The sequence below is a fragment of the Hypomesus transpacificus genome, chromosome 8, assembly GCF_021917145.1.
Source record: "Hypomesus transpacificus isolate Combined female chromosome 8, fHypTra1, whole genome shotgun sequence".
In the NCBI taxonomy this organism is placed as follows: Eukaryota; Metazoa; Chordata; class Actinopteri; order Osmeriformes; family Osmeridae; genus Hypomesus; species Hypomesus transpacificus.
The window spans coordinates 2,747,944-2,760,493 of record NC_061067.1 but is presented as its reverse complement, the minus strand read 5'-3'; the positions used below and the strand labels follow the sequence as shown (position 1 = coordinate 2,760,493).

At 50.8% G+C, this 12,550-nt stretch overlaps 1 protein-coding gene across 3 annotated transcripts in view; it reads right to left on the bottom strand.

The window, feature by feature from the left end:
- Positions 1 to 12,550, bottom strand: part of LOC124469937 (rho GTPase-activating protein 29-like) — a 34,577-nt gene that overhangs the window by 16,404 nt on the left and 5,623 nt on the right. For 2 of the 3 annotated variants that reach the window (XM_047023500.1, XM_047023501.1), the window contains exon 3: positions 91 to 234. The exons of the other annotated variant lie outside the window; for it this stretch is intronic. In XM_047023500.1, coding sequence (XP_046879456.1) covers positions 91 to 234 — 144 coding nt within the window. The remainder of the gene's footprint in view (positions 1 to 90; positions 235 to 12,550) is intronic. 3 annotated transcript variants of the gene reach the window in all.

The following is a 12,550-nucleotide window of genomic DNA, read 5'->3' as shown; positions in this document are numbered from 1 at the left end:
GTGGAGAGACAGCGACGGAACAAACCCACAAAAAGGAGACGAGGAGGCGACGGGAGCGGGTGAGGGGCAGTGTCGGCCACCGGGACTGACCTTTGACCCGGGCGATGACGGTCCCCGCCGCGCTGAGGATGTCCACGGAGTTGAGGCTCTGGTGTTTGCCGATCACGGCCTTCAGCACGCACAGGACTTCCCCCAGCCGCTCGTGAGCCACCTGGTGCAGACAGTCCTGGTGCTCTGGAGGAGACACGACCACTCTTCAGATCAAAACCAACTTGATTAGCACGAGCCCCTTTGTGCAGGCTGTGTCGCGGAGCACCGCACCTAAACCAAGCGAGACCCTCGAGGAAGACATGGAGAACTTGCCAGGAAACGAGGGGAGAAACGACCCTCAGGAAGAGGAGGTCAGTGAGGGGTCCCCCGTTTCTTTTGTGTGTTTCTATTGCCGCACCGGGTGGATTCTACAAGCTGCTCGGAACACAGGTGGTCTTGTGTACGTTTTACAGGGTAACACACGACAACTGTGACAGGCCGAATCATGACCATGCGGTCAGTCACCAGCACCACCCCCTCTTCCTGACAACAGTCGTCATGGAATTAGCCTCTGAGCCCCGGTGCCGACACATTTGTGGTTTTACCGCCTCGGTGACTACATTCCCCAGAGAGCTGAAAAGTGCATTCCAAATGACAACTGCATTACTAAACATGACCCTGTCGTGTTAGAACTGTAATTACCACTTAGCTGTTGAGGTAGGCCTCGTCATATTGAAACATCAGTTACAGCTGAGGTATGTGTACATATGTCCAAAAGGGTCCATTAGAGACAATTAGTCACCACAGAAGAACAATAAAGATATCGGATATCAAGGTACCTAAGTTGTGTGCACTCACATACTTAAAGAATGAAGTCATGAGAGTTTAGCTGAATGAAGGGGAAATTGTGAGTAATCTCCCTGAAAAACAAGGACAGAGTCTTGTACTGACAACAACCGGGGGGTATGACACAACTCTGACAAAACACACACACACACACATCCCGGAACCTGGTGAAACAAGGGGTCACAGTGAGGGCTCTGCGCACACACACTAACCACATAACCATACACACGCACACACACACACACACACTGACACTAACCACACACACACAAACGACATAACCATACACACACGAAGCACATTTCCACACACACACACACACACACAAACAGGTATGTAACAAACACATGGCTGGCACACTCCTCTCACAAACACACACTTCTCACACACACACACACACACACCACACACACGCAAACCCACCTGAACAACCTCACACACACACATACACACACACACACAGAAACAGGCGGTCAAAGCCAGATTTGTGCTGACCGCCGCTCCTGGATTACCCGCCGTATGGAAAGGGGGATCAGGAAGACTTTAGCGTCTCCCAGTCTTTCTGTCATCCGCCCCCCCCTCTTTTTAGGAGAGGGACAAAAAAACGGCACTGGAGCTGATGTCGCTGGGCAGGCCGAGCGGGCCGGGGACAATGACCTCGCCGCGTCCACCAGGAAATCCAGCTGACCAGCAGGTGACCGCGGACCAGCGGTCCCCAAGTCAACAAGCGTCGACCAAAACAAAAGGCTGGCACAGTCGTACGGATGGTGACCAGGAGCGACAGGTGACCCGGGGGTCTCCCGACAGGCCCCGCAGGAGCCAGTCACACACACGGGGCCCAGGGGGGGGGGGGGAGGGACTGGCTTCAAGGACGCACGTTTGACAAGGACGTAGTCACAGATCCATGAATGGCGCCGCAAATGTTTACAAATGTCCTCGCCGAATAAAAAACGCTCCAAAAGCCTTTATTTTTCAAGCCATGAAAGCGACAGGTCTGTTCAACACCTGTAGAATCATGGCATTCACAAGCAAAACACACATGGCTCAGGTGGGTAGGTACAGACTACCACTTCAACAGAACATTCCAGAACACAAACTGATGGTTTTTCCCCAAACTGCCCTAGAGGGTCACTGCCCAACCCAAGCCCAACGGATGTCCAAAAAAAGCGAGTTGTATCGGGGGACAGGCTACTGCCTCTGCCTCAGATGCCTCAGCAATATGAGGCCTGCCTCGCACTCCGACACTCCACAACACAGCAGCTGCTCCTCTGCCAACCGCCTCACCCGTCCCTCTCCCTGGCAACCATCCCCACGACCCTGCTCCCTGGCAACCCATCTCCATCCATCTTCATCTCCCGTCACCAAACATGTCACTTCCTGTGCCCCGGGGGCGTGATGGCGTGTTGCGATGGCTGCCGCCGCCCTTCTTGTTTGGGGCCTGGGCCTTCCTGAGGGCTGGGCGTCCCGCTGGGACATGTGACCGCGCGCCACACACTCACTGCAGACGCCCAGACGACGACAACGTTTCTACTCGGCGGACGCTTTGGTCCAAACCGGAGTACAAGAGGAGGAGATTTGACGCTCCACTGCTAAACTGCACCCATCCTGTAAATGAACCCTGTAGTTACGGTCACTTTCATCGGACGTGTTGCAGGCTCCTTTGCGTTGGGAGGACGTGCGCTCGTGCCGCCGTCCAGTTCCCGCGACACACACACACACACAAAGCCCCCGCCGACCGACATTCACACGGTCCCGCCCCGACACCATCCGTCGCTCTGAGAAGAGCCCGTTATCTCCCTGGTCCTTGTGTGACGGACCTCTGGCAAATCGTTATCGGGCGGGTCAAAGTTCAGCGCTAGCAGGCCTGAGCCCGAAGCCCCTTTAATGGGTCCTGGTCAAAGTGGAGGCCTGTTTAAAGACATTCAAATGTCGAGAGACAATACACACACAAAGGCTGGCAGGTTCCTGTGTCTAGAGCCTCATACAAAGACAATGTGACGGGGTGAGGGGTGAGGGCGGAGGGGGGGCGTTAAGGTATATAAGGACAGAGGGGCTGGCCGTGAATGCCAGTGAGACCCAGGGTCTTCTTCCTTCCTTCCTGTTGCCCTCCACACGGGCTAATTAGCAGGACCCTCCCGTGCCGTCAGCCTGCCCAGCAGGGGGCAGGGGCGTGTGGGGACGGTCGCTGTCAAGACTCCCTGTCTGGCCGCACAATGGAGAGGTCTGGTTCCCACCAGAGAAGGTCTGCCCCACACGCTTCTCACCAGAGACTGGGGCGGAGGGGGTGGATGATGGGGTGGTGGAGAGGTGGCCGGTGGGGGTGGGGGGAGGGTCCACCAGTCACCAAAGGGAGGTTTTCACCACAAAACATATCAGACTTTCAGGAAAAAAAATGCTTTCGGTCTGTGCAAACCTTCACTGAACACAAAATCGAGAAACACAAGGCAGAGATATAACAAGAAGACTTAGCAGCTGCCGGGAAAAGAGAGTGTGGGAGTGTGGAGAGGGCTTGGGGGCCGGAGAGCAGGAACCTTAGGAGGTCTTTTGTCCTGGGAGGCCGCTAGCAAACAGGGCCTGTCTCCTGATGGTCGCTTCCACGTGAAGCATTTATGGAACAATAAATCACAACGCCAGCTTTTCACTTCTCACAGGAGGACGGGGGGAAGTGGTCTGTGTGTGTGGGGGCGGGGGGGGGAGTGGTGTGTGAGTATGTGTGTGTGTGTGGTGGGGGGGTGGTGTCGGGGAAGAGCGGTTGTTGGTTGAGGGAAAGGGAGGGAAGAAGAGGAGGAAGGGGGAGGAGGGGGTGGAAGGGGAGGATGGGGAGGAAGGGGGGGTTGTTTGGTGGCAGCCTAGCAGAACCCCCTCCCCAGGGTGTTGTCCCAGACTGACCAGGGGTTGTGGGAGAGGAGGGGGTCCGGGGAAGAGGTGGTCTCTCTGGGGAGAGGATGTAAGGAGGGGGGGGGGGGGGGCCGTCCGTCTCTGGTCCTGGGGAGGAGCTGGAGGGCGAGAGGCAGGGGACTGCTAGAGATACACTGCCTCATTCGGACCACACCAGCGTCATGGAAACCATGGCATTCCTGAGCGACTGTGGTCGGTTTTGGAAGGTGGGGGGGGGGGGGGGGGGGGGGGGGGGGGGGGGGAGTGGCGGGAATGAGGGGGAGATGCGCAGAGCAGGGGGGGGGGGGGGTCTGGATTAAAAACCTCGTTGAATCCTTCACCACCAGATGACACCTCCAAACTTAACACCCAGGGCTTTTCTAGCACTGGGGAGCAGCAATCTAATGAGTGAGGCCTTTCATCGACTGTGGCTCATGGAGATGACCCACACTGCCAGCCCCTGTAGTACACTTCAAGACGGACACAAACACGAAATCAGTCTCGTGAAAATTGACAAAAGTACATCGCACAAGAGATGTTGTGTACACAAGGCATATGGATAAAAAAAAAAACAACTCCAAGCCACAGTACAATCAGACTGGAAGAATCCGGAATTGAATGACCCTGATGTCACAATCTGCCTGTTACACACCGAACATTCAAACTGTCTTCGATAGGATGTGACTTGGCAACATTCCTACGCCCTCGCCCCTAGCGACGTTCAGTCATGCGTTGCAGATCTCGGGGGGGGGGGGGGGGGGGGGGTGCAGTATTATTCATGCTTCATGACCTCCAACAGGACAGAGGGGCGCTCGCTGGCACAAAGCACGTGTGAAATCACTAAACATGTCACAACTGTGTGCGGGGATCTCATTCAAACACGAGGACCTCGTATCGCCGCCTGCTGAATACGGTGCCGGCGACGACGACACGGCACATTTCGCACAAGTGTTCATTTCACCCCGGGGGAGCCCGTCTCGAGAACGGACCCAGGTGAACAGTCCACGAGTAGAAATGAACGATCCGGGTGTTTAATGAACACTTTGAAATGTTTCGCTGTGTGTCCCCCCCCCCGTCCCCGTCCATCAACGTGTCTAAATGTGACCTGACGTGTCAAACCACTGCTGGGCCCCTTTGATGACCTCGCCCCTGAATGCCTAACCAGGCCGGGCTTGATGGCTGCGTTAAGAGGAATGGGACATTCCTCACGTGCAGCTTTGGGATCCTGAAGAAGCCGGAGGCGCGACCTGTGAACCGAATCCATCACAGCACAAATCAGGCCTCTCTGCTTCATGCATAGAGACCCTGTCACATCTTGGAGTAAAGCAAAAATAAAAATATAACATCGTATTTTTTTTCCTTCAGACTTCCCGACTTGATACCCCCACCATGTCACCATGGCCTGAAAAAGCGCTGGCCGCTCGCTGCAGACGTAATGTCTGAGTAAACATGCTCCGCCAATGCTGCCCAGGGTTGTAAAAAGTGGACCCACTTCACCTCTAACAGGGCGCTTCCATCGTAAAAGGGCTTCCCAGATCAGTGGACTGGTGGCCAGCTTGGAGACTCCCCTTGCCGGGCCATTTAAAGATGTCATCTTTCATGTTTTATTGGACAGTGTTAAGTGAAGTGTGACAGAAAAGGAAGGGAGAGAGAGAGAGGAAGGGTCCGAGGCAAACTCGAACCCAGGCTGTTGCCGTAAGGCCTCATACTGCACAGTACACTCACTTATCCGGTAAGCTACCGGGGCACCCCTGACCTCCCCTCCCCCTCAGAAACACTTCCTGTGGCTAGCGGCCGGGCTCCGCCCCCCGATTGGTGCGACCGCCGGCGGTGTACGCCACGGATCGGCAGATTACAAGGCCCCGGAGTGAAGAAGTGAGCTGGGGAGACCTCTTCCTCTCCAGACGTCGCTGCTCACGCCAGGACGACCCCCCGCGGCTCCACCTCTGAAGCGCTCTTTCCCATGACTGCACACACAAAAAGCCGGCATTTAGACGGAGCCTCCGGCCCAGCACACAGCGCCGTCCGCCGGGGTGGGTGGGTGGGTGGGGGGGGCAGCTCTCAGAACCAGCGCTCAGCGGGTGAAGTCTCAGCCAAGCAGGTTAGCGATTAGCATGAGAAAAAAGAACATCATCCTCTCAAGAAAAGGCTGGGAATTTTGCGAGGTGTGACCTGACTCTGAAAATTGACTCTTAAATAGTATGAACGACTGCCAGTTCCTGTCAGGCGGTCGTGATTCTGAATTTTTTTTTAATGAATGATTTAACAGTTTGTCAAGATAACAGTAGTCTAAAACAGAAACCGTAGAGTTGTTGGGTCCGTATTTCTTTTCTCACAGTCTATCCTTTTCGCTGCTTTAAACGGACTGCACAGGCCCGCGAGCGTCCCCAGCTGTTCTCAATCCTTGTAAAATTCCACTGCTCCTCTTTGGAGCTACGGTTATTTATTAATACTCGAGAGCCTTCAGTGTTCCAAACTCTGCTGAGTAAACACCTCGCAGTGGCTGTAGCTGAACACCACTTAGACCTTGAGCACAACACTCCCTCACTTGGAGGACCAAGTCCTCATAATAAGATCTTCCCAAACCTCCTTTTCCAGCCAACGGCCATGTTTACCCTTGGATATGGCTCTGCGGACCTTAGCATATCAATGAGATGCTTAGCGTGGAGTCAAGAATTTGCTTTTTTTCCTCCTTTCATTTCTCCTCCGGGCTGTCCATCACAGTGAAGGAAGACAGGCAACCTTTCTCTCCTGATATACCCCCCCACACACACAGACACACACAGTCTGTTGATGCAAAGCTCTGAAGGCTGGTATTCCAACTATGCTTTCTTTAAAGAGAGGCTGAAAATCCTGCTCCAACCTCCCGCTGGCTTCCAGAGCTGTGGGAGCACTAGCCTGGCGGGAGCGCCGCGGCCAAGCTAACGCTGACTGACTGGGGAGCCGGGCGGCTTTACAGGCCTCAGAATGGCTAACCGAGCAGGCCTCTTCAGCACACCTGTCAAAGGGAGAATGGGGGGGGGGGGGGGGGGGGGGGAGTTTAGCTTTTTAAACAAGAGGACTTTGTTTAGCTTTGCTAGCATCCTAATCCTGAATGAATGGGGATTGTGTGACAGGAGGCCTAGATGTTTGACTCGGTCCTGAGCCCTTAAAACATGATTAGTCTCATAACCGTCAACCGGTTCTGTTGTTGCATGTGGTAGGTTGCGCTGGTGAGATGTTGTCAACAACACGGGATGGGTAAAGCTATTCCTGTGCAGGGGAGGGGTTTTCTACCGGTGTCGGAAAAACACTTTCCTTCCTCCAAATGAAGGAGTCTGATTGTGCTGAAATCAAATTCCCTTTCGTCAAAGTAGCCTCCGATTTGGGCGATGACGCAAAAGCTCTCCAGGCGTCAGAGGTTCCTCTCGAGAAACAAGGTCAAAGCCTCAGTTCAAGGCCCACCCCCGCGTCGAGCCTTAATGATCGAAGCGGGCGGTGTCGAAGCTCTCACGTCCAGGGCTCCTCTCTCATGGTCTTCTGATTCCGTGTTGTTGACAACAAAGCACAACAGCCCATGGACATGCAGCAAAGGGCCTGGATTCGAACCCCCGCCGCTGCGATGAAGGCTCAGCCCATGTGACACGTACACTTACCCAGTGAGCCCCCCCCCCCCCCCCCCCCCCCCCCCGCCGGTCAATTCTTCTGACCGTGGAAGGAGCCCCCACCGAAGATGGATGAAGAAATTCGTCAACCGACATCTGCTTGCGTGACTGTTTGGCCTTAGGAGATCCCACATCATGCTGACCTCGAAAGGCAGAGTAAACCCGGACCACCATGTTGGTGGAGATTGAGGGATTTCACCTTAATACGGCCTGATGCTAGACAGTGCTAATCCAACGTGGGACTCCCCAGTAGCAGATTCAAGGGGATTCTCATCCATGGGATACATTGGCCATCTTGGTTTCCAATCCTTAATCTAGTTTGGGAGCCAGGTGGTTTTAAATGGGGTCAAATCTGCCCCCAAAAATGTGGAGACACATCAAGACTTTTTCAACTTTGAATGGTAACTCAATTAGCAAGAGTGTAAAACTAATAACACACTTGTCCATTTAGGAGTACTTCTAAGATAAAAATAAAAAAAAAAACAGTCATGAGACACAAGATAACAAAGACACGAGGTTCAACACAAAAACAATGGTGTTTACCGAGCAAGCTGCTGTTTGCAGTGTGACGTCCACAACCCTGCAGGAACAAAGCTAACATTCTCACTTGATACAGTTTGAGAGAAGTCAAGCAGCTCAATACCAGGGATTGACAGCATTTACTGTAAGAAACTGTTATCTATTGATGCCAACTGACCATATCAATGGACCCTGTGAAAAAACCCCAACTCAGATCTTTTTCCAACAAATGGAATCAATGCTCCCAGGCCCTGGACAGAAACGTAATGGTGACAGCTTCCACAAACAAATCCAGAGAAGAAACCTGAGTTTACCCTAGACACATGACATACATGACACCAGCGCTGGTACATATCAATCTCCAGCCATGTTTAACCGTCAGACGGGACGATGTCCCAGCTATGTCTCTCGCACACTGTGGCCTGCAGGGGGCACCATTCGTTGGGGCCCATACGGTCCAGCCACCATGGGACACATGGGCAGAGGCAGGGGTCCGCTGAGGGGCTGGTGTGAGTCCTGTGCAGGTCTCTATTCCCAGCAGAAATGTACTTAAACTCAAACAAGGCCCATAACTGTAAATCTAGTCACACAGGCAAGCAGGGGTACAACTGGGGGGAGACAGAAAAAATAGGGAGAGATAGAGAGAGAGAGAGAGAGAGAGAGAGAGAGAGAGAGAGAGAGAGAGAGAGAGAGAGAGAGAGAGAGAGAGAGAGAGAGAGAAAGAGGGGGATTGGTGGCTGTGTTGGGATGGGAATTACTCCCAAAACGTCCTCAACTTCCAGCTTGGAAAACAACCTACAAATCTCTGCCCTTGAGTGCGGTGGGGCCATTAAACATTACAAGTCAGCATGAAGCTGCCAGAAAATGGCCACCCGCGGCCAACACGCGCACACTGGGAGGTGTATACCAGTCAATGCTGTGTTTACTATATTTCATGCTTTGTTTTACTCGGAACAGGGATAAATACTCTGGACATATGTGAAGCTGTCACCACATTTCCATCCCCTGCCGGGAAAGTAATCCTCAGAACCAACTCGTGCAATGCACTGCCTGTGATACGGCTATCGCTTAGGTTTAAACAAGACTACTGACGGAAAAAAACCAAAACAATTACGCTAATGCAAGAAATCCCTTCTTGGAGATTAGACGTGATGGGGTCTACACGCTTCAAACGAGATCGGTATCAAAACCCTCAGGAGCCATTTACAAACAAGTGCAGGATCTTTCGTCTGGTTATAAAATAAGGCAGACGCTGCTAGTGCAACTAGATCTTCAAAGAGCAGCTTGAACTCATCAAAGAGATCCATTCTGGGCCGGGCTCATTTACAGTGACTGGGATCCGCACAAAGCAGCCATAAAAGGAGCTTTTCTGAGGGTGGAATGGTCCTGAGATACTGTGCCGCAGAACCCTGGCCCAAAGGGATCCGTAGTCTAAACAAGGCTCGCCATCAGCCATTGAAAACCCTCGAACCACCGGTCGAGAGGATGGACTGGGGCTAATTTTAGGTTGGTATTTCACAAGGGGTGATTTCGACCACAAATCACTAAAACAGCATACGGGTTTCTCTGAGGAGCCGTGGAGGGACTCCGTTCCCACAAAGCTTTGGGATCGTAAAGGAGGGGCACCTCCCGACCACAAAGAAGAAGGAAAAAAAGAAAGCTATTTTTCTCCATCTAGTTCGACGATTAGAAAGTAAAAAAGCACCAGCCATCAACCTAAACAGGAGGAAGAGAGAGAGAGAGAGAGAGAGAGAGAGAGAGAGAGAGAGAGAGAGTAGACCTTAAATAAAAAGCTTGTTGTCCACTGACATTTTTATTTATTTATATATATACCCCCAAAAAAGATTTCACCCGAAACATTAACACCAAGTAGTCAGGAAGGAATGACAACGACGAATCATATAAGATAAGACAGAGTTGCCCAGTTTGATACACCATCCCTGCAATCACCCTCCAGAGCTACCTTCAAATTATTGAAGTTAAATATTAAACCAGTGCTCCCTTGAGGTGCTTATGGGGGCTCTCTCTTATCGACACAGGAGTGGATCAAGTCATGCGGTAATGAATGACTCATAAGTGATGCATAGCAAGTGACTCAGAGTCCTACAGGCTACAATAAAACGGTGAGTGACACCATAGAAAAACAAGGAGGAAACGAAGGAATCTAGAAACGTGTACTAGAAGGAGATGACACATCTCTTTTTACAAGCAATGTCACAGAGGGCTTCACATACACACACAGTACCACCCTGAACCAACCTTAACCCTTAGGACAGATGCACCTGTAAAATACGGAGCAATAGGTCCAACGTGGATGTGAAACTTTCCATTCCGAAACCTGATTATCTAAAGCCCATCTAAGGACTGGATTCCCAATTAGAAATGACCTCTATGAGTAGGAACAAGCACATGACCTCATACAATCAGACCTCAACACCCACACAGCCAACACTCCTCCTCGCCAGAACCACTCGACCCATTTTGCAACGGGGGGGCAGAAAATCACCTTTAGCTGATCAGGAGGACCCCAATCTCTGCGGCATATTGTGGTGCAGCCTGGGATAGTGGAGGTCCCTGCTAATCCTCTTCATACACTCAGTCTGCTCCCCACAGTGTGTGTGAGAGAGGACCCTCCACACACACACACACACACACACTCCCAGAGCCCTGGTGCAAGGGTGCTCCAAGGCGTTCTCAAGGAAGTCCCTTCAAAGTGTAGCAGGAGAGTCTGGGGGATTAATCTACTTCTTCTCTTACGCAAAAATGAGGACTGAATTAAATATCAATGGAAGCTCAATGGCTTTTCAGGGTAAATCTCCAAAGGACTTAAGACAAGAGTAATAATTGATTGCGTGCCTAAGTTTTCTGTACGTTGATTTGGTTAGTTCTCCATTAGAACTCAACCTCTCTGTTTGAGGTCAGGGAGAGAAAATTGAAGTCCTCGAAATAGCTTGAAAGAGAGAACCCTATTTCATGATGAGTATTTTTTCGCTGTTTGCGAAAACGGGAGAGACTCATTTGTCCGTGACACCCACCATCTTCCACAAGAAATGATAAAACACTGAAGCGTATGTCTACCCGTGACACAGAGAGCTCCCATTGAGTTTATCACACCCCCTATTGACCCCCTGGCCCCCTTAACTCATCCAAACACCCTCCTAACCACAGCCAAAAACCACCCAATATTTTCAATGGGTCAAAGCACAACTATTATGGAAGGCTTCACAAAGAACATTTGCTTTTGTGGTTTTCCACAACATTTTTGGTCCCATTTCTTCTTTTACTAAGTGTCCTGCATTTATAAACTGTTGATATAAGGCACTAAAGCAACAAGTGAGCATTTGTTCTGTAGGAATGCAGAGTATGTGAAAAGGGGGGGATGGGAGGGAGCGAGAGAAAGAGAGGGAGAACGGGGGAGGATAAAACCAGGAGAGGACCTGCTTTGCTATCCCTATCAAAATGATTAGCTTGGCTTGTGGCAGTCGCAGCCAACGTACTGCTTCGTATTGATATAGCATTGAAAATCAAATCATATGTTACCTGAAATATGTTTTTGCCGCTGTTTGTCTGCAAAAGTCAAATCAATCTTTCAAAACTAAATTGATAGAGCAGTTAAAACTACATTCAGGTTCCCCATTAAAGCCTTCCTGGAAAGGGAAGGAGAGATTTTTCTGATCACAACCTGGAGTTACGAAAACTTGAACAGAAGGATTCCCCACAGAAGCAAATAACATCAAAAGCATGACATCAGTCAAACTAATAACACATTATAGAAAATAAGGCTGAGCAGGGAATGAATTATTTCCTTTATAAATCAATCACACATCACATTATAGAGACAACGGGTTGTGTAATCAAACAACTTCTTATCAAGAACTAACAGCAGCGTATTCGGGAGCACAAATAACCTTTTCTACCTACTTTTAACTGGCACAGAGCGCTGAGACACGACACAAACCAGAGACTGAGAGTCCCAAGGGCTCCCCCCTCATCCCTCAGTCAGGAGCAGGACAGAGAGACAGTCTAGACTGTACTGTCTGCCCTCTGAGATGTTCCTGTGGGTCTGGTTCTCGTTACTCACCAGACCGCACTTTAGCTGCACTGACCCCTGTCAGACCAGACTGGCCCCTACAAGACATGGTACCAGGCTGGTCCCTACCCAAGAGATGGTACCAGACACTGGCCCTACCCAACATACAACCTGCATACTGGATCACTGCCAACTGCAAAATGTACAATGTGACACCTCATTATTCCACATCAGTTAATCACATATAAAAGGGGTGACACTTGTTATATGGATATTGAGGAGCAATATATTTTGTAAATCCTAACAAATGTACATAAATTACATTTTAAACTGTGAGACCATCAAGTGCCTTTGTTCATGCAATATGTTAGCAACACGTATGGCACTGGTATTGCATATAGTTGTCATTTATTTATGTACAGCATTGTTGTTGTATAGTGTTGTTGTATCGTATTGTATAGTGTTATGTGTTACTGTACGGTGTCGCCTGAGTTCATTTCAGGGGCGATTCTAGGATCAGATATTTAGGGGTGCTCAGCCCCCAATGAGAATGTGACATGAATACAGTGCCTTGCAAAAGTGTTTAACCCCCTTGATAACAAAT